The 22430-nt window shown below is 52.9% G+C and overlaps 1 protein-coding gene across 1 annotated transcript in view; it reads left to right on the top strand.

Annotated features, from left to right (window-relative positions):
- Positions 1-3132: 3132 nt before the first annotated feature.
- The window catches only part of LOC133349862 (indian hedgehog protein-like), a 116363-nt gene continuing 97065 nt past the window's right edge, over positions 3133-22430 (top strand). Inside the window, exon 1 of the mRNA XM_061563667.1 lies at positions 3133-3459. Coding sequence (XP_061419651.1) covers positions 3133-3459 — 327 coding nt within the window. The remainder of the gene's footprint in view (positions 3460-22430) is intronic.

Genomic DNA, 22430 nt, shown 5'->3' with positions numbered 1-22430 from the left:
GGGGAGCGGTGATGCGTCTGCTGCTGCTGTTACGCATGCTGATGCTGAGATCATCATTGTCTTGACAATGACGTGCCCATGACGTGTCGATGATGTGTCGATGGTAAAGATGAAACGATGAGGATCGTGCATCGATGATGCCGTTGACGTTGTGATGAAACACCTCGTGTCACCTGTATCGAACAAACATCAACACGTGGAACAATCACCCTGCTCATCACTCAGCAGCAGCATCAACATCGCTCCCCACTGCGGACAGCTGGCAGGACCCTCCTCATTACGAGTCTTGAGACTCAGCGAGGCTTCACTGGGCACACAACGATGATAATTCTGCAACCGATGATGCTGAACCCCGCGGTAAACATCTTTCCCCGTTTCTCTTTCCAACCCTCTCACCCTCCCTCCCTCTCCCCCGTCTCCCCCCGCTCCCTACCTCTCCCCCGTCTCCCCACTCTCTCCCCCCCCTCTCACCCTCCCTCCCTCTCCCCCGTCTCCCCCGCCTCTCACCCTCCCTTTCTCTCCCCCCTCCCTCTCCCCCGTCTCCCCACTCTCTCCCCCCCCTCTCACCCTCCCTTTCTCTCCCCCGTCTCCCCACTCTCTCCCTCGTCTCCCCACTCTCATCCTCCCTCCCTCTCCCCCGTCTCCCCACTCTCTCCCCTGTCTCCCCCCCCCCTCTCACCCTCCCTCCGTCCCTCTCCCCCATCTCCCCCCCTCCCTCCCTCTCCCCCGTCTCTCCACTCTCATCCTCCGTCCCACTCTCTCCCCCGTCTCCCCACTCTCTCCCGCTTCTCCCCCCCCTCCCTCCCACTCTCCCCCCCGTCTCCCCACTCTCCCTCCCACTCTCTCCCCCGTCTCCCCCCCTCCCTCCCTCTCCCCCATCCTCCCACTCTCTCCCTCGTCTCCCCACTCTCTCGCGCTCCCCGCCTCTCTCCGCGTCTCGCCGGGCTCCGATCGATGCGCGTGCTCTGTTCTATCAGTGGGGGGGGCGGGGGAGTGGGTGGGGTGGGGCTGGGGGTAGAAAAGTGGGGGAGGGGGCGGGGGGATTCTCATCGATTATTTATCGATTCCGTTCGGGAAGGGGGGTGGAGGGGGGGATTATGGGTTCGTGAAGGTTTGATTGTGGGGGGCCGTGAGGTATTGACTTTGACAGTCCAGGTTGTGTTGTTGCTGGGAGGGTGCGGGGTGGTGATTGTGGCGGTTGGGGGGGGGCAATGAGTGGGTGGAAGTTGTGGGAGAGGGGGGGGGTGTGGTTGTTGTGGGGGGCTGGCAAGTGGGGGGCGTCGGTGGTGGAGATTGTTGTGATTGTTCGGGGGTGTGGGGAATTGAGTTTATTTGGAGTGAAATGGGGGGGCGGGGGGGGGGGTGCGATGGGCTGAGGGGCGGGGGAGGGTGCCCACCCCTCAGCCAATCACGAGGCACCCTGCCGCTCTGTCTCCGCGGGGGGGAGGGGGAAAGAGGGAGGGGGCGACTCTCACAGCCCGCTCGGCGCTGCCCGTGCGCGTGTCCCTCTCACTCACTCTCACGCACAATCACACTCGCTCACACACTCTCACTCTTACACACTCTCACTCGCTCACTCACACACTCTCACTCACTCACACACTCTCACTCTCACACACTCACTCTCACTCGCTCACTCACACACTCTCACTCACTCACACACTCTCACTCTCACGCACAATCACACTCTCACTCACACACTCTCACTCGCTCACTCACACACTCTCACTCGCTCACTCACACACTCTCACTCACTCACACACTCTCACTCACTCTCACGCACAATCACACTCTCACTCACACACTCACTCACTCGCTCACTCACACACTCTCACTCGCTCACTCACACACTCTCACTCACTCACACACTCTCACTCACTCTCACGCACAATCACACTCTCACTCACACACTCACTCACTCGCTCACTCACACACTCTTACTTGCACACTCTCACTCACACACTCTCACTCACTCACTCTCACACACTCTCACTCACACACTCTCACTCACTCTCACTCACACACTCTCACTCGCTCACTCCCACGCACTCGCTCTCACACACTCACTCACTCACTCTCACACACTCACTCACTCTCACACACTCTCTCACTCACTCTAACACACTCAATCACACTCTCCCTCTCTCACGCACTCACACTCACACACTCCACACTCTCTCACGCAATCACACACTCTCACACACTCTCTATCTCACGCACTCTCACGCACTCCCACTCACACTCTCTCACGCTCTCTCACTGTCTCTGTCACGCGTGGCGAGTCCCGGCCACGCTCGAGGCGGCTGCTGCTGCTGGTCGCGCGGCGCGTAGGGGGCTGTGGGGTCCGCACTGTGTTTGGGTGGAAGGGGGGTGAGGTGGGGGGGGGCAACGCGAGACTCCGCGGGGGCTCCCAAGGCGAGGGGCTCGGGACCGTCTCTGTCTCTCTCTCATCAAGATCCCTCACGGCGGACTCGGCTCTCCTGGCGACTGCGACTCTGAGACTCGCACCGTCTGTCTGCATCACCGTCTGCGTCACGACCAGGACCCCCTCATCGTGTCCCGCCGAGACTCCGTCGAGAGCCCCTCCAGCCGGTGCTCTTCGGCCCGTCCACCAGGGACCCCCCCCCCCCGCCTCCGCCGGGCGGAGCTCGCCCACTCCGCGTCCCACTCAGAGACTCTCCAAGCGGCACCCTCCCAAGAGGTCGACTTCCCGCAGGGAGTCTCACGCATCGTCCCTCCGCACCCCTATCATCATCATCGTCGTCATCATCATCATCGTCGTCATCATCATCGTCATCATCATCGTCGTCGTCATCATCATCGTCATCATCATCGTCGTCGTCATCATCATCGTCGTCGTCATCATCATCGTCATCATCATCGTCGTCGTCATCATCATCGTCGTCGCTGGAGTGCAGTCGTCAATGGAGTGGCTTTAAGGAGGCGACGCCTCGAGGGGACAGTGGGGGGGGTGGTGCTGGTCCCATTCGCCAGAGGGACCTTGGGTCGCCTGCAAAACCCTCCATCTCTCCCGACCATCTCTCATCTGCACCCCCTCCACCCATCCCCTCATCCCCCCCCGCGCGCCTCCCCCTATCCCCCCCCCTGGACCCCCCCCCCGTCCCCACCGCGATGGGTCCGCCCCGCTCGGCTCGCCTCTTGTGGCTCTCGCTGGCGGCGGCCGCCGTCTGCGCGTCGCTCCTCCCGCGCGGCGCCGTCGCGTGCGGCCCGGGCCGCTCGCTCGGCGGCCGCCGCCGTCCGGCGCGTCGCCTCTCGCCGCTGTCGCTGCGCCAGTTCGTGCCGCGCGCGCCCGAGGGGGCGCGGGGCGCCAGCGGCGGCGGGGCGGGGCGCGTGGCGCGCGGCTCGGAGCGGTTCCGCGCCGAGCTGAGTCCCAACTACAACCCCGACGTGGAGTTCAAGGACGAGGAGGGCACCGGAGCCGACCGCCTCATGACGCAGGTGAGGAGGAGGTGGAGGAGGAGGAGGTGGAGGAGGAGGTGGAGGAGGAAGTGGAGGAGGTGGATAGAGGAGGGTGGGCTGGGACCGGCACGCGCACCGTTCGGCGGTGATGCACAACTCGCTGCTCACCCCACTACTCACTACGACACTCACCCTGGCTACTCACCCCACTACTCACCCTGGCTACTCATCTCGCTACTCACCCCGCTACTCACCAACATCGTCAACCCGCGACTCACCACGATACTCACGATGGTAAATCACTTTGGCAACTCACCTCGCTACTCACCAACCACAACACGCCGATACACATCCCGCTACTCTCACTCAAACACTCTCACCCAGAACCTCACCCAAACACTGACGCAGACTATCACCCACACACTCACCAATACGCTCACCCAGACCCTCACCCAGACATTCAGCCAGGTGCTTACCAATATTCTCACAAGGACCCTCACCCAGACACTCTACCAAACTTTCACCCAGACTCTCACCCAGACACTAACCCCGACTCTCACCATGACCCACACCCATACGGCCATACTCTCATCCAGACCCTCTCACCCAGACTCTGACCCTTACTGTCTCATCCAGGATCTCACCCAACACAGGACCAGACTCTCACCAAAACTCTCACCCAGAATTTCACCCAGATCCTCTCCCAGACCCTCACCGAGACACTCACCCAGATCCTCACCCGGAATTTCACCCAGATGCTCACCAATACGCTCACCCAGACTCTCATCCAGATGCTCACCTAGACGCTCACCCAGAATCTCACCCAGACACTCACGCAGAAACCGACCCAGACTTGCACCCAGACTCTAACCTAGACACTCACCCAGATTATATTCCAGACTCTCACCCAGACGTCCACCCAGACTCTCACCCAGATATTCAACCAGGCACTCACCCAGACACTCATCCAGAGACTCACCCAACAACTCTCCCCCAGACACTCACCAAGACCCTCTCCAAGACTCTCACTAAGACTCTCACCCAGACTTTCACGCAGCCACTCACCCAGAATCTCACCCCGACTCTCACGAGGACTTTCACCCAAACTTTCACCCAGACTATTACCCAGAGTGTCACCCAGACACTCACCCCGACCCTCTCACCCAGACACTCACCCAGACACTCACCCAGACACTCACCCACACACTCACCCAGACACTCACCCAGACTCCCTGACCCAGACTCTCACTCAGACTCTCACCCAGACACTCACCCAGACACCCACCCAGACTTTCACCCCGACTCTGATCTCCGATTAGCACGAGGACTCTCACCCATAATCTCACCCAGACGTTCAGTCAATTCTTGTCATCTTCATTGATCACATACCCATGCCTACATGAGCTACATGGCAGTGAGATAATTTGTTCCCGTCTTGCTCTCTCTCAGCTTGTGTAAATTGGCAACAACAATGTTAACAGCAGCAACAATATTAAAAAATATATTAAAACAACTATTTAAAGTATTCAAGACTAAGTAAAATCGCTGTGCTTAGCAAAACAAATTATTGTTTGGTTAATGTCTAGTGCAGTCAGTGGAGGGGGGTGGTTGAGGTGAATGAGGATAGGGGGGAGCAACATCAGGGTTGGAGGGGCTTGGAAAGATATTGCATAGGGCTCTGCACAGCTCAGCATCCGCATGGCCTGGGGATCGAGGCTGTCCTTGAGGCAGTTGGTGGAAGCCGCAAGCTGATGTAGCTGCGCTTCCTCTTGGATTGTTTCGTGATGAATAGGCCATGGCCCGGGTGGCAGGAATCGGCGATGATCTTTTGGGCCTTCGCGATGCACCTCTTAGTGTATAGGTCTCTCAGGGTGGGCAGCACGCCGCCTGTGATCCGCTGGATAGACCACATCACCCTCTGAAGCCTCTGCAGGTCCCGTTCAGTGCAGTTACCGTACCGGGTGGTGATGCAGCCAATCAAGGTACTCTCAATGGTGCACCTGTAAAAGTTCCTGAAAACAGGTGCGGGCATGCCAAAGTTCATCAGCCTGCTGAGGTTATGAAGGCGCTGCTGGGACTTCTTCACCAGTGTATCCACCCTTAATTTTAGAACTTTCGTGACTGCAGTAAATGATTATTTGGTTATTTCGGTTAAGTCACGTCTAAAGATAAAATAATAAATTATTTAATTTAATTTGTTTTTTTCGGTTAAGTCACGTCTAAAGATAAAATAATAAATTATTTAATTTCATTTATTATTTTATCTTTAGACGTGACTTAACCGAAAGAACCAAATAATCAGTGTATCCACGTGCCAGAACCATTTCAGGTCCTCTGAGATGTGAACTCCAGGGAACCTGAAGCTGTTGACCCGCGCCACTGAGACCCCATTGATGGTTAGTGGCATGTGCTTACCCCTCTTGCTGAAGTCCAGAATCAGCTCCTTAGTTTTTGCCGACATTTATCTCAAGGTTTTTCTCCTTGACACCACCTCGAGAGTGTCCTCACTTCATCCACATAAGCCATGGTGTCGTTGTTGGTGATCAGACCCACCACTGTCGTGTGATCGGCGACCGTGATGATAGCGTTGGAGCTGTACCTGGTTGCACAGTCCGTAGTGTAGATGGAGTAGAGGAGGGGGCTAAGCACACATCTTTGGGAGGCACCTAAGTTGATGGTCAGGTAAGATGAGATGTCATTGCTCACCTTGACCACCTCCGGTCTTCCCGTTAGAAAGTCCAGCACCCAACTTCAGTGGGTAGCGTTCACACCCAAGGCCTCCAGTTTGGAGGTTAGGATGGAGGGCACTATGGTATTGAATGCTGAGCTGTAATCGATAAACAGCATTCTCACATAGTTACCCTCCTTCACCTCCATGTGGGAAAGTGCCTTATGCAATGTAATAGGAATAACGTCGCCCGTGGACCTGTTAGAGCAATACGCAAACTGCAGGGGATCCAGTGTATCTGGTAGGATGGAGCAGATGTGTTTCCTGATTGCCCACTCGAAGCACTTCATGATGATGGAGTAAGCACTACGCATCTGTAGTTTTTGAGGCACGTAATTCTGGCCTTTTATGGGACCCGAATAATAGCAGACGTCTTGAGGCATGTTGGAACGACAGCCTGGGCGAGGGAAAGCTTGAAGTGTCTGTTAACACAGGGGCCAGCTGCGGTGCGCGTGCCCTGAAGACACGCCCCGGTATCCCGTCTGGGCCGGTGTCAACCTGCCGGAGGATCTTTGTCACCTCGCCTCTGTTGAGCCAAAGGACGCCTGCAGGAGAGCTGTGGTCGGTGCGGTGGGGGTAGATGGAGATTGGGGGATGAAGGGGGAGGCGGGGGGACTGTGGAGCTGGAGGTGCAGGGATAGCTGTGTGTGCCTCGGACCGTCCGTAGAAGGTGTTGCACTGGTCGGGGAGGGAGGCGTTGCTGATTGTCTCGCAGCTGATTGTGATTTGTGGCTTGTGATTGACTGTCTTGGTCCCCCTGATTTCAGTGGGGTCTCTGGATTTGCATGCTTTGTGTCGGTCCTTCAGTGCTGCTTTGACTGCCGCTTTTTTAACCCAGGGGTTGTCATTTTGGTAAGAACGTCATCTTGGTTGGCACAGGAATGTCCATGCAGAACTTGATATGACCTAGCACTGTCGAAGCAAATTCCTCCACTCTGTTGTAGACCGCATCTCTAGACATATCCCAGTCTGTATCCTCCAGGCCAACCGTGAGTCTGGCCTCTACTTCTTCTGAGCAGCATTGGACTACTCTTGTAGTGGGAGGAGCCTGTTTCTTTAAGAGAGGGCTGTAATTTGACAGCGGCAAGATCACCTTGTGGTCGGACTTCCCGAGCGGTGGGCAGGGGAACGCCTCGTAGGCGTCTTTCAGCATTGCATAACAGTGACCCAAGATGGCGTCTCCACTGGAGGTGCATTTCACATGTTGGTAAAACTTTGGGAGTACACTCGCACGGTTCGCTCTGTTAAAGTCCCCAATCACAATCACAGCAGCGTCCGGAGGTTTGGTTTCTAGTGCAGAGATTGTTTTGTGTAATATGTCCATAGCCGGTGTGGTGTTGGACGTACACAGCGACAAAACAATCACATGAAATTATCTCGGGAGGTAATGAGGTCGGAATGATAGGATCACAAACTCTACATCTGGTGAACACAAAGATGCTTTGATTGAGACATTACTCACGTTACACCATTATGAGTTGATCATCACACACAATCCGCTACCTTTTGTTTTCCCACTGTCCAAAGTCCGATCGTGGTGAAAAGGAGAGAAGCCTGTTACCCCGATGGCTGCGTCCGGGATGTTTCCATAAAGCCAGCTTTCCGTGAAACACAGAACATTGCAGTCTCGTGTCTCCCGTTGGAATTCAATCCTGTCCCGCACATCATCCACCTTGTTAAACAGGGACTGTGCATTACACAAGAATATGCTCGGCATTGAAGTATGGTGAGATTATTTTCTATTCCTCATCTGAACGCTGGCTCTTCTTCCGCGTTTCGTCTTATGTTGTTGTCTGGTAAAAAAAAAGGGTCGTCTCTGGGCAGGCTGCCTTGGGAAAGCAAGCTCTTCTCTCAGATGTCCAATAATATTTGTCTATTATAGGTAATCATCGCAAGTTTGGTACACATTTTGGTAACGACGCTAATTAAAGCAAACAACAACAATACATTACATTAAACGCTAAAATCTAACTGTAGTGAGAGAGCAAGTCGGGAGGCATGCTGCTGCTTTGAGCACTAACCACCAAAACCACCAAACCCCGACTCCCAAGAGGACCCTCACCCAGACCATCTGACTCAGACACTCACAGCAAGACTCTCACCCAGACTCTCATCCAGAGTCTCACCCAACAACTCTCACGAGGACTCTTATTCAGACTCTCTCACCCAAACTCTGACCCAACAACCCTCACTCAGACCCTCACCCAGACACTCTCATCCAGACGTTCACATCGACTCTCACCCATAAACTCACCAGACTCTCACTCAGACACTCATACAGACTCTCACCCAGACACTCCCTCCCATACACTCAACCAGACACTCACCCAGACACTCACCAGACTCTCACCCAGACACTCACCCAGACACTCACCCACATTCTCTCAAAAGATTCTCATCAATATGCTCACCAAGACCCTCACCCAGAATCTGACCCAGACAATCACCCAGACTCTTACCATGACTCACACGAGGATCCTCACCCAGACACTCACCTAGACACTCACCAGCCCCTCATCCACATACTCACCCAGAGGCTCACCAATACTCTCACGAGGACTCTCATTCACACTCTCTCACCCAGACTCTCACCCAGACTCTCACCCAGACTCTCACCCAGACACTCACCCAGACGCACTCACCCAGACTCTAACCTAACAATTTCCACCAAAACTCTAACCAAGACTCTCTAATTCAGACTTTCACGCACTCTCACCCAAACTCTCATCTAAACTCTCACCCAGACTTTCACTCAGACCCTCTCGCCCATACTTTCACCCAACAACTCTCACCCAGACTCTCACCCAGACTGGACGTTCTAACGGGAAGACTGCAAGCGGTCAAGATGAGCAATGACATCTCATCTTACCTGACCATCAACTTAGGTGCCTCGCAAGGATGTGTGCTTAGCCCCCTCCTGTACATCTACACTACCGACTGTGCAAACAGGTACAGCTCCAACGCTATCATCAAGTTCGCTAACGACACGACAGTGGTGGGTCTGATCACCAACAACGACACCACGGCTTACGTGGATGAGGTGATGGCACTCTCGAGGTGGTGTCAAGGAAACGACCTTTAGATCAATGTCGGAAAAAAACTAAGGAGTTGATTCCGGACTTCAAGAAGTGGGGTAACCACATGCCATCAACGGGGCATCAGTGGAGAGGGTCAACAGCTTCAGGTTCCTTGGAGTTCACATCTCAGCAGACCTGAAATGGTCCCGGCACGTGGATACACTGATGAAGAAGTCCCAGCAGCGCCTTTATAACCTCAGAAGGTTGAGCATATGTGGCATGCCCGCACCTGTTCTCAGGAACTTTTACACATGCACCATTGAGAGTACCTTGACTGGCTGTATCACCACCTGGTATGGTAACTGCACTGAACGGGACCTGCAGAGGCTTCAGACTCTGATGCCGTCCGCCCAGCGGATCACAGGCGGCGTGCTGCCCACCCTGAGAGACCTATACACCAAGAGGTGCATCGCGATGGCTCAAAAGATCATCGGCGATTCCAGCCACTGGGGCCATGGCCTTTTCATCAGAAAACAATCCAAGAGGAAGCGAAGCTACATCAGCTTGCGGCTTCCACCAACTGCCTCAGGGACAGCCTCGATCTCCAGGCCATGCGGATGCTGAGCTGAGGACAGCCCCATGAAATATCTGCCCAAACCCCACCAACCCTGAATTTGCCCCCCTATCCCCATTCACACCCCCCTCCCCACCGAATGCATTAGACATTAACCAAACAAGAACATTTTGCATTACAAGCTCACCTGCATGGGGACCGTATTTCTGCTTTGCACATGTCACTTTTATCACCTGCACAGCGATTTTACTTAGTTTTTAATACTTTTTAAATATTTTAAAATATTGTTGCTGCTGTTTACATTTTTGTTGCCAATTTTCACGAGTTGAGAGAGAGCGATGCGGGAACAAATAATCTCACTGCCATGTAACTTATGTATGCATGGGTATGTGATCAATAAATCTGACTTGACTTGACTGAAAGTCTGGGTGAGATTCTGGGTGAGAGTCCTCGTGCGAGTCGGAGTGAGAGTCGGATTGAGAGTCTGGTTAGCATTTGGAGTCTAGGTGAAAGAGTCTGGGTGAGTGTCTGGGTGACCAAGTTTGGGTGAAAGGGTATGGGTGAGAGAGTCTGGGTCAGTGTCTGGGTGAAATTCTGGTTGACAGAGAGTGACAGAGAGTGGGGATTCTGTGTGAGTGTCTGGGTGAGAGTCTGGTTGAGGGTCTTGGTGAGATCTGGGTGAGAATTTAGGTTAGAGAGTCTGTGTGTATGTCTGGGTGAGAGTTTGGGTGAGTGTCTGGATGAGTGTTGAGTGAAGGTCAGGGTGAGAGTCTGGGTGAGAGTTCAGGTTAGAGAGTGGGTGTAATTATGGGTGAGGGTCTGGTGAGTATCATGTTGACAGCATGGGCGAGAGTCTGGTTCGGAGTCTGGGTAAGATTCTGGGTGACAGAGTGTGGGTTAGTGTCTGGGTGAAAGTTTGGCTGAGAGAGTCTGGGTGAGAGTCTGGGTTAGTGTATGGGTCAGTGTCTGAGTGAGCTTCCGGGTTACAGAGTGTGGATTAGGTCTGGGTGAAAATTTAGTTAAGAGAGTCTGGGTGAGAGTCTGGTTGAGAGTAAGGGTGAGTTCCTGGGTGGAGTCTGACTCTCACCCAGACACTCACCGAGACTTTCACCAAAACACTAACCTAAACTCTCACCCAGATGCTCACCCGGAAATTGACCCACACTTTCACCCAGATTCTCACCTAGACCTTCAACCAGACCCTCTCCCAGACACTCTAACTCAAACCCTCACCCAGACTCTCACACACAATCACACCTAAACATTAATCCAGACTCTCACCAAGATTCTTCAGAGGACACTCTCCCAGACGCTCACCCACACATTCACCCAGCCTTTCACCCAGTATCTCACCCAGACACTCACCCAAACTTTCACCCAGATACGAACCCATACTCTCATCCAGACTCTCACCCAGACACTCACCAAACTCTCACCCAGACATACAGACATAGACCCAGATGATCTAACCTAAACTTTCACCAGATCTCACCCTGACTCTCACCCAGACACTCACCCAGACTCTCACTCACATTCACACCCAAATATTCATCCAGACTCTCAACAAGATTCTCCCAAGAACCCTCACCTAGACCTTCACATATCAGTGTGCTGGTCAAACCTCATCGTTTATCAGTGCGGCAATGAATCTTTGCCATGTGTCTGTGCATTGGTGTAACCTCGTCGCCTATCAGAGTGGTGATGAAACCTCGTCACATATCAGTGGGGCTTTGAAACCTTGTCGTGTATCAGTGGGGCGGTGATACATCATCGTGTATCAGTGGGGCGATGCAACCTACTCACATATCAGTGGCGCAGTGAAACCTCCTCAACAAAAAGTGTCTTATTGAAATCTCATCGCGTATTAGAGCGACGGTGAAATCTCATCGCTTTTCAGTGAGGTGGTGAAAGTTCCTCGATTATCGGTGTGGTGTTGAAATCTCGTTGCGTTTCAGTGCAGCGGTGAAATCTCATAGCATATTAGTGGTTCAAAGAAACATCAACGCGTATCAGTGTGGCAGTGAATCATCATCACATTGCAATGCTGTGGCGAAACCTCGTCTCGTATCAGTGTGGAGGTGAAACCTCTTCGTGTATAAGTGTGGTGGTGAAACCTTGTCGCGTATCAGTGGGGAAGTGAAACGTCGTCATGTAACAGTGTGGTGGTCAAACCTCGTTGCATATCAGTGGGGCAGTGAAACCTAGTCACATACCAGTGGTTCGGTAAAACATCAGCGCTAATCAGTGCGGCATTGAAACCTCGTCGCGTTTCAGTGGGGCAGTGAAACGTCGTCAAGTATCAATGTGGTGGTCAAACCTCGTCGTGTATCAGTTCAACGGTGAAATGTTGTTGTGTGTCACAGCAGCGGTTAAACTGCATTGCGTATCAGTGTGGCGGTGAAACCTCCTCACGTATCAGTGTGCTTTTCAAACCTCCTTGCGTATCAGTGCGATGGTGAAACCTTGTCACATATCAGTATGGTGGTGAAACCTCGTGGCTTATTAATGGGCCGGTGAAACCGCGTCGTGTATCAGCGGGGTGCTGAAACCTCGTTACGTATCAATGTGACAGTGAAACGTCGTCACGTATAAATCTGGTGGTCAAACCTCATCATGTATCAATGCGATGGTGAAACCTCCTCGCATATCAGTGTTGTTTAGAAACCTCGTCGCGAATCAGTGCGATGGTAAAACCTGGTTACATATCAATATGGTGGTGAAATCTCGTCACTTATCAATTGGGCAGTGAAACCTTATTGTGTATCAGTATAGTGGTGAAACCTTGTCATGTATCAAGTGTAGTGGTAAAACCTCGTCGCTTATCAATGGGCCGGTGAAATCGCGTCGTGTATCAGTGGGGTGCTGAAACCTTATTACGTATCAATGTGGTGATGAAACCTCGTCACATATCAGTGGGGCACTGAAACCTCGTCGTGTATCAGTGGGGCGGTGATACATCATCGCGTATCAATGTGGTGGTCAAACCTTATCTTGTATCAATGTTGTGGTCAAACCTCGTTGCATATCAGTGGGGCAGTGAAACCTAGTCACATACCAGTGGTTCGGTAAAACATCATCGCTAATCAGTGCGGCACTGAAACCTCGTCGCGTTTCGGTGGGGCAGTGAAACGTCGTCACGTATCAATGTGGTGGTCAAATCTCATCGCGTATTAGTGTGCTTTTCAAACCTCCTTGCATATCGGTGCGATGGTGAAACCTTGTCACATATCAGTATGGTGGTGAAACCTCGTCACATGTCAATGGGGCGGTGAAACCTCGTTATTTATCAGTGTGGCAATGAATCTTTGTGATGTGTCTGTACAGTGGCGAAACCTCGTCACGGATCAATGTGGCAGTGAAACCTCCTTGCGAATCGGTGTGGTATTGAAACGTCATCGCGTTTCAGTGCGGCTGTGAAACCGTGTCGCCTTTCAGCGAGGCGGTGAAAGCTCCTCGCGTATCAGTGCGTCGGTGAAACCTCGTCATGTCGAAGTATAGTGGTGAAACCTCATCAATTATAAGTGTGGCGGTGAAACCTCGTCGCGTGCATTAAACCTCATCACGAATCAGTGTGGTGGTTAAACTTCTTCACATATCAGTATGGTGGTGAAACCTCGTTGCTCATCAGTGGGGCGGTGAAACCTCGTCGGGTATCAGTAAAGTAGTGAAACGTCAACGCGTATCAATGTGGTGCTGAAACCTCGGCATGTATCAGTGGGGCAGTGAAACGTCGTCAAGTATCAATGTGGTGGTCAAACCTCGTCTTGTATCAGTGCGACGGTGAAACGTTGTTGTGTGTCACAGCAGCAGTTAAACTGCATCGCGTATCAGTGTGGCGGTGAAAACTCCTCACGTATTAGTGTGCTTTTGAAACCTCCTTGCGTATCGGTGCGATGGTGAAACCTTGTCACATATCAGTATGGTGGTGAAACCTCGTCGCTTATCAATGGGACGGTGAAACCGCGTCGTGTATCAGCGGGGTGATAAAACCTCGTTACGTATCAATGTGGTGGTCAAACCTCATCATGTATCAGTGAGGCGGTGAAACCTCATCGCGAATCAGTACGACGGTGAAACCTTGTCACCTTATTGTGTATCAGTATAGTGGTGAAACCTTGTCATGTATCAGTGTTTTGGTGGTGAAACCTTGTCACATATCAATATGGTGGTGAAACCTCGTCGCTTATCAATGGGGCAGTGATACCTTGTTGTGTATCTGTGCGGCAATTAATTTTTGTCATGTGTCTGTGCATTGGTGAAACCTCGTCACTTATAAGAGGGGCAGTGAAACCTCGTCGCGTGTCAGTATCGCCATTAAACCTCATCACGAATCAGTGTGGTGGTGAAACCTGGTCAGGTATCTGTGTTGGGTTGAAACCTCGTCACATATTAGTGTGTTCGTGAAAGCTCCTCGCGTATCATTGCGACAGTAAAACCTTGTCACATATCAGTATTGTGGTGAAATCTCATTGGGTATCAGTGGGGTGGTGAAACGTTGTCGCGTTTCAGTGTGGCGGTGAAACCTCATTACTTTTCAGTGAGGCGGTGAAAGCTCCTCGAGTATCATTGCGACGGTGAAACCTCGTTGCTTATCGTCGTGTATTAGTGGGATGGTGAAAGCTCATCGAATATGAGTGGGGCGCTGAAACCTCGTCGCATATCAATGGAGCAGTGAAACGTCATCGCATATCAATGTGGTGGTCAAACCTCGTTCTGTATCCGTACGGCAATTAATCTTTTTCATGTGTCTGTGCAGTGGTGAAACCTCGTCAAATATCAATGTTGTGGTGAAATCTCGTCGCATATCAGTGTGGTTGTCAAACCTTGTCGTGTATCAGTTCGACGGTGAAACGTTGTTGTGTGTCAATGCAGCGGTTAAACTCCATCCCGTATCAGTCTGGCGGTGAAACCTCCTCACGTATCAGTGTGGTTTAAAAACCTCGTGTATCAGTGCGATGGTGAAATCTTGTCACATATCAATATGGTCGTGAAACCTCGTCGCTTATCATTGGGGCGGTGAAACCATGCCATGTATCAGTGTAGTGGTGAAACCTTGTCATGTGTAGAGGTGATACGCGCTGGGATTAGAGATCGTATGCCAGCGCGTAATGATTGGCTGTGTAGGTGGTGACGTGCGCTGACGGTGGAGGATCAGGGGTCAGCGCGGGGTCGTGGGTTACGGGGTACTGATTGGCTGTGGACCGGTGACGTGCTGAGAGGGAGTGATCGGGGGGCAGCGCGGTGTGATTGGTGGAGGAGTGTTAACACGCGCTGGGGAAAACGGATCGTAGAGAGAGTGCGTCGTGATTGGTTCATTAAGGAGCGATGCTCACGTTGAAGTACGCATCAGCTCCGCCTCTCGTGAGCAGGGGCTATAAAAGGGGATGCACACAGGCGTGAGGGCAGTGTGTAACCAGCGAAGAATGAAGACGGGGATGAAGACCTAGGGCCCTGCGGTACCTAGTCCCGCTGTCCTAACGGGACCGGGACTCTGTGTAACCCAGAGGCGAGTGTAGTGTGTGTAGCCATAGGCATAAGGTCTACACGAGCCGAATGCAGTGTGTGTAGCCAGGGACATAGGGTCTACACGAGTCGAGTGTATTGTGTAGCCAGGGACATAGGGTCTACACGAGTCGAGTGTATTGTGTAGCCAGGGACATAGGGTCTACACGAGTCGAGTGTATTGTGTAGCCAGAGGCGTAGGGTCTACACGAGTGAAGGGTATCGTGTGTAGCCAGAGGCCTAGAGTTTACACGAGAGTAGTGGAGTGTGAAGTCAGAAGAAAGGAGACTACACGTTGTATTTTGACACGTAAAGATTTAATAAAAAGTGTGTTCCCGTCAAGAAGTTCCTGCCGTCAATTCCCATACTTCAACTGGCGTCAGAAGTGAAACGGTCTTCCAAGCATGGATACAAGGAGGAACCGTCGGACCCACGGGATTGACCACGGGGACAACCTCGACGACGCGGGCTAGCTGGCATCGGGGGGTGAGGAAGAGGAGTTGCCCACGGGGCAGGATCCGCCGACGGCGCCGGACGAGCGACGGGGGACTGATGCCGTGCTTCGCGAAGCGCACTCCCGTCTGGCGGAGCTGCTGCTCGCCGCCGCGTCCATCCTGGCGGAGATCAGCTCGTCGGGAGGAGCGGGAACGGCGGCCGACGTTCTGCAGGGTCGCCCTGCAGATTCCCGCCAAAACGATTTGGCGATGGCCGCCATTTCATCTGTACCGACTTTTGGCGGGAACGGCCATCACCACGTGGCAGCGGTTCTCCATGCGCGCCCGCTGACGTCACCAACGCGCGCGGCGGACCGCCATCACACACCCGCCGAGGGGGCCGCCATCTTACACACCGACGGGGCGGCAGAGAGGAAGCACGAGGAGGAGGACGACTTCATCTTTCAGCAGCGCCTTCCCACGTTGTCAGCCTTCAAGGCGGAAGGCGGGGATTGGAGCCAATTTCAGCGCAGATTTTTGGCGCATCAGGAGATGTCCGCCTGGTCCGACGCTACGGCACTGCGGGCACTGCCTGCCATGCTGGATGACAACGCGCTCGCGGCCTTCACGTCCGCACGCAGGTCGGACCGCTCCACGCTCAAGGATGCGCTGGCTCTCATGGCCAAGGTCTATGGTCCTCCCTCGGCGTGCCGCCATCATTTTTATGCAAGACGGAAGGCGGACACGGAGACCGTGCTCGCCTACCGCACGGCGTTGCTTGCTCTCGCCGACGCCGCGTTCCCTCGTATGGACGAGGAGGGCCAAGATGCCATGGTTTTGGAGCAGCTGCTCAAGTTGGCGCAGGACCTGGGGGTCCCCATCAACACGGCCGATGAGACCGATATTTCATCCTTACGGGTCGCCACAAGCATACAAGCGCACGAGGTCCTTCAACGTAAACAGGGAGTCGTCTGCAACGCTGCCGTGGCCTCAACTCCGGGCCCAGTTGTCACCGTGCCCCAAGTCGTCAGCCCACAAGAGGAGGCGTTCATCGCGGGACGACCGGGGGACTGGAGATCGGGGGGTCGTTCGCCTCTGCGAGCGGCCCGCAAGCTGGAGCAACCGAGATCTCCGACGACTGTCATCACCTGCTATAACTGCGGCCTCCGGGGCCACGTGGCCTCCGGTTGCCGCGCCCCACGTCAGCGCGCCATGGGACCTCGGCTGGACGACGACCAAGGCCCCAAGTCGTCCCTGCAAACCCCGGCAAGTCGCGGCACCTCACATGCTCGGCCCGCATACTCGGCACATATGGGTCGTCGCGTTGCGGCGGGGGAGAGCCGAGTAGAGTTCGGGGATTCGGTTCAGAGAGGGCGATTCGGCCGGGAACGGGGAGACATTAAATGGTCGGAGTTGGGGCACAGAATAGTGGCTGCCTCAGCGGGTTCATCCGTAGTTACCGGATCTATTGATGGGGTCGAGGTCAGGGTGTTAGTGGACACGGGGGCATCGGCGACTATTATATCGGATCTCATTTATAATATTCTCCCTGTACAATGTCGTCCGCTAACGGGGGATCGTTGGGCATTATCGGTCAGATTAGGGCATCCATTTGCATTGGTGATATCAAATTGTCGGGACCCGTTTTTGTTTCGTCCTCCCTGGCGGTCCCTTGTCTATTGGGCACTGATTTTTTGGCAAAAATGCCCATCAAAATTCTCATTGATCAGCGTTGCATTGAACTACCATCGGGTCGCCGTATTTCATTTTTGACGAGCCCTAATGAAATTCGGACGGCGTGCGCTACCATACAGGCGTTAGCGACACAGACCGTGCACGTGCCTCCGGGTTCACAAATGTTAATTCCCCTCCGGTTGCGGAAGCCATGAGTGAAGGAGGCCTCGGAACAGGGCATGCTTTTGGGTCCTTCTAATAGGGCTGTTGGAGGTCTCGATTTGTCGGTGGCTCACACTTTGGTGGGGGCTGACAGGGATCCGTTTGTGATGGTTTTAAACGCTGGGGCGCGGCCGGCCGTCATTCAGCAGGGCACCGTGCTAGCTCACGCGGCGCGGGTCCCTGCGGAGGAGAGGCTGGTTGCGCAGGCGGATCCGAGTCCCACGAAAAACGTTACATTGAAGGAGGACCTCGATTGGGTTGATTCGCTGTGCGCGGACTCTGACGATTTATCAGCGGTACAGTTGGGTGCGCTGCGCGGGTTGCTCATTGAATTTTCGGATGTCTTCAGTAAACATAAGTATGACATTGGGTGCACGGACCTGCTACGCCACCACATTGAAACGGGCGATGCGGCACCGGTCAGGCAAAATCCCTTCCGACTGAGTCCTGCTGAGAAGGAACATGTTCAGTCGGCAGTTAGCCGACATTATTTCGCCTTCCTCCAGTCCTTGGGGAGCGCCTATTGTGCTCGTTAAAAAGCAGGACGGGTCCCTGCGATTTTGCGTCGATTTCCGTCGCCTGAATAAGATCTCTGTGGCCGACGCGTATCCGCTCCCCAGGATGGACGAGTCTCTCGACGCATTGTCTGGTGCGCGATACTTTTCGACTCTTGAATTATTATCCGGATTCTGGCAGTTGCCACTCGACGAAGAGTCTAAGCCTAAGACCGCATTTCGGACTCCAGGGGGCCTGTTTCAGTTTAACCGGTTACCCATGGGACTTCACTCCTCTCCGGCGACGTTTCAGCGTCTTATGGAATTGGTTTTGTCGGGCTTGCAGTGGGATACGTGCCTCATTTACCTTGACGATGTCATTGTTTTCGGTAAAACGTTTGAAGAACACCTCCAGCGATTGAGGGGGGTGTTCTTGCGAATGCGATCGGCTAAATTAAAGTTTAAACCGGCCAAATGCCACCTTTTTCGTAAATCCGTGAGGTACTTGGGTCACATTGTCGACTCTTCGGGGATTTCTACCGATCCTGCGAAGACGGACTGTGTCAGTTCGTGGCCAACGCCCACGTCAGTGTCAGACGTACGCAGTTTCATCGGTTTTGCTTCGTATTATCGCCGATTCGTTGAGCACTTTGCCACCATTGCAAAACCCTTGCACGCTCTAACGGCGAAAGGAGTGAAGTTCCGATGGGGACCGGAGGAGGAGGCTGCATTCTGCTCCCTCCGGGACGCCTTGGTTAGGGCCCCACCCTTGCGCTATCCGGACTTCGCGAGTCCCTTCTTGCTAGACACGGACGCTAGCAACACGGGCATTGGGGGAGTGCTGTCCCAAGTCGTTGGAGGGGTCGAACGGGTGGTCGCCTATGGTAGCAGGGTGTTGTCGCCGGCAGAGCAGCGCTACTGCGTCACCCGTCGCGAACTGCTTGCCATTGTTTTTTTTGTACAACAATTCAGGCCATATCTCTATGGCCGTCATTTCACGGTCCGGACGGACCACGCGGCGCTCCAGTATTCATTGCGGGTCGCCCAGCCCTCGGGCCAATTGTCGCGGTAGTTGGAAGGTCGCGCTACGTTGTGTGACCTGCCACGTGAGGAGTCGAGGCAGCCGGAGCGCCTCGGCACTGCGTTTAGTCACAGAGACACTTGGCGCGTTCGGTTTCCGGTGTTCGCTTTTATTGTGTTCGTTTTCCGGTGTTCGCTTTTATTGTGTTGTTCGTCGGGCTGTATATTGCTTCATATTTAAGTGTTGTGTTGTGTTGTTGTTGTTGCGTTACGGGGCACACTGAGAGGTGGAGTTTCTTTGTTACTGCATTGACGTTAGGTTGTGTTGTTGGTTAACAGCCGGGCCGGCTGCAAGCTATGTGGGAGGGGGTGATGTAGAGGTGATACGCGCTGGGATTAGAGATCGTATGCCAGCGCGTAATGATTGGCTGTGTAGGTGGTGACGTGCGCTGACGGTGGAGGATCAGGGGTCAGCGCGGGGTCGTGGGTTACGGGGTACTGATTGGCTGTGGACCGGTGACGTGCTGAGAGGGAGTGATCGGGGGGCAGCGCGGTGTGATTGGTGGAGGAGTGTTAACACGCGCTGGGGAAAACGGATCGTAGAGAGAGTGCGTCGTGATTGGTTCATTAAGGAGCGATGCTCACGTTGAAGTACGCATCAGCTCCGCCTCTCGTGAGCAGGGGCTATAAAAGGGGATGCACACAGGCGTGAGGGCAGTGTGTAACCAGCGAAGAATGAAGACGGGGATGAAGACCTAGGGCCCTGCGGTACCTAGTCCCGCTGTCCTAACGGGACCGGGACTCTGTGTAACCCAGAGGCGAGTGTAGTGTGTGTAGCCATAGGCATAAGGTCTACACGAGCCGAATGCAGTGTGTGTAGCCAGGGACATAGGGTCTACACGAGTCGAGTGTATTGTGTAGCCAGGGACATAGGGTCTACACGAGTCGAGTGTATTGTGTAGCCAGGGACATAGGGTCTACACGAGTCGAGTGTATTGTGTAGCCAGAGGCGTAGGGTCTACACGAGTGAAGGGTATCGTGTGTAGCCAGAGGCCTAGAGTTTACACGAGAGTAGTGGAGTGTGAAGTCAGAAGAAAGGAGACTACACGTTGTATTTTGACACGTAAAGATTTAATAAAAAGTGTGTTCCCGTCAAGAAGTTCCTGCCGTCAATTCCCATACTTCACATGTATGAGTGCGATGGTGAAACCTTGTCACATATCAATGTTGCTTTGATACCTCGTCGTTTATCCGTGTGGCAATGAATCTTCGTCATGTGTCTGTGCGTTGGTGAAACCTCCTCACATATCAGTATGGTGGTGAAACCTCGTCGCTTATCATTGGGGCGGTGACACCTCGTCGTGTATCAGTGGGGCACTGAAACGTCATCACGTATCAATGTGGTGGTCAAACCTCGTCGTGTATCAGTGCGACAGTGAAACGTTGTTGTGTGTCTCTGCAGCGGTTAAACTGCATCGCGTATCAGTGTGGCGGTGAAACCTTGTCACATATCAATATGGTGGTGCAATCTCGTCGCTAATCAATGGGGCAGTGAAACCTTGTCGCGTGTCAGTAGTGGAATTAAACCTCATCACAAATCAGTATGCTGGTGAAACCTCGTCATTTTTCAAATGAGCAGTGAAACCTTGTTGTGTGTCAGTATAGTGGTGAAACCTTGTCATGTATCAGTGTAGTGGTGAAACCTTGTCATGTATCAGTGTAGTGGTGAAACCTCGTCACTTATAGGTGTGGTGGTGAAACATCATCACGTATCAGTGGGGCGGTGAAACATCATCACGTATCAGTGGGGTGGTGAAAACTTGTCGCAAATCAGTGCGACGGTGAAACGTTGTTGTGTGTCACTGCAGCGGTTACACTGCATTGCGTATCAGCGTGGTTGAGAAACCTCCTCGCGTATCAGTGTGGTGGGGAAACGTCACATTTTAATTTGGTGGTCAAACCTCATCATGTATCAATGCGACGGTGAAACCGTGTCACGTATCAGTGTGGTGGTGAAACCTCGTCACTTACACAGTGAGGGAAAAAAGTATTTGATCCCCTGCTGATTTTGTACGTTTGCCCACTGACAAAAAAATGATCAGTCTATAATTTTAATGGTAGTTTTATTTGAATAGTGAGAGACAGAATAACAACAAAAATCCAGAAAAACGCATGTCAATAATGTTATAAATTGATTGGCATTTTAATAAGGGAAATAAGTATTTGACCCCTCTGCAAAACATGACTTAGTACTTGGTGGCAAAACCCTTGTTGGCAATCACAGAGGTCAGACGTTTCTTGTAGTTGGCCACCAGGTTTTCACACATCTCAGGAGGGATTTTGTCCCACTCCTCTTTGCAGATCTTCTCCAAGTCATTAGGGTTTCGAGGCTGACGTTTGGCAACTCGAACCTTCAGCTCCCTCCACAGATTTTCTATGGGATTAAGGTCTGGAGACTGGCTAGGCCACTCCAGGACCTTAATGTGCTTTTTCTTGAGCCACTCCTTTGTTGCCTTGGCCGTGTGTTTTGGGTCATTGTCATGCTGGAATACCCATCCACGACCCATTTTCAATGCCCTGGCTGAGGGAAGGAGGTTCTCACCCAAGATTTGACGGTATATGGCCCCGTCCATCGTCCCTTTGATGTGGTGAAGTTGTCCTGTCCCCTTACCAGAAAAACACCCCCAAAGCATAATGTTTCCACCTCCATGTTTGACGGTTGGGATTGTGTTCTTGGGGTCATAGGCAGCATTCCTCCTCCTCCAAACACGGCGAGTTGAGTTGATGCCAAAGAGCTCCATTTTGGTCTCATCTGACCACAACACTTTCACCCAGTTGTCCTCTGAATCATTGAGATGTTCATTGGCAAACTTCAGACGGGCATGTATATGTGCTTTCTTGAGCAGGATTTCAAACCTTCACGACATAGTGTGTTACCAACTGTTTTCTTGGTGACTATGGTCTTAGCTGCCTTGAGATCATTGACAAGATCCCCCCGTGTAGTTCTGGGCTGATTCCTCACCGTTCTCATGATCATTGCAACTCCACGAGGTGAGATCTTGCATGGAGCCCCAGGCCGAGGGAGATTTGACAGTTATATTGTGTTTCTTCGATTTGCGAATAATCGCACCAACTGTTGTTACCTTCTCACCAAGCTGCTTGGCGAAGGTCTTGTAGCCCATTCCAGCCTTGTGCAGGTCTACAATCGTGTCCCTGACATCCTTGGAGAGCTCTTTGGTCTTGGCCATGGTGGAGAGTTTGGAATCTGATTGATTGATTGCTTCTGTGAACAGGTGTCTTTTATACAGGTAACAAGCTGAGATTAGGAGCACTCCCTTTAAGAGT

The sequence above is a fragment of the Lethenteron reissneri genome, chromosome 31 (genome assembly GCF_015708825.2).
Source record: "Lethenteron reissneri isolate LAM-NWPU_2019-01 chromosome 31, ASM1570882v1, whole genome shotgun sequence".
Classification (NCBI taxonomy): domain Eukaryota; kingdom Metazoa; phylum Chordata; class Hyperoartia; order Petromyzontiformes; family Petromyzontidae; genus Lethenteron; species Lethenteron reissneri.
Note: the sequence above shows the minus strand (reverse complement) of the source record. Positions and strands in the feature narration are given on the sequence as shown.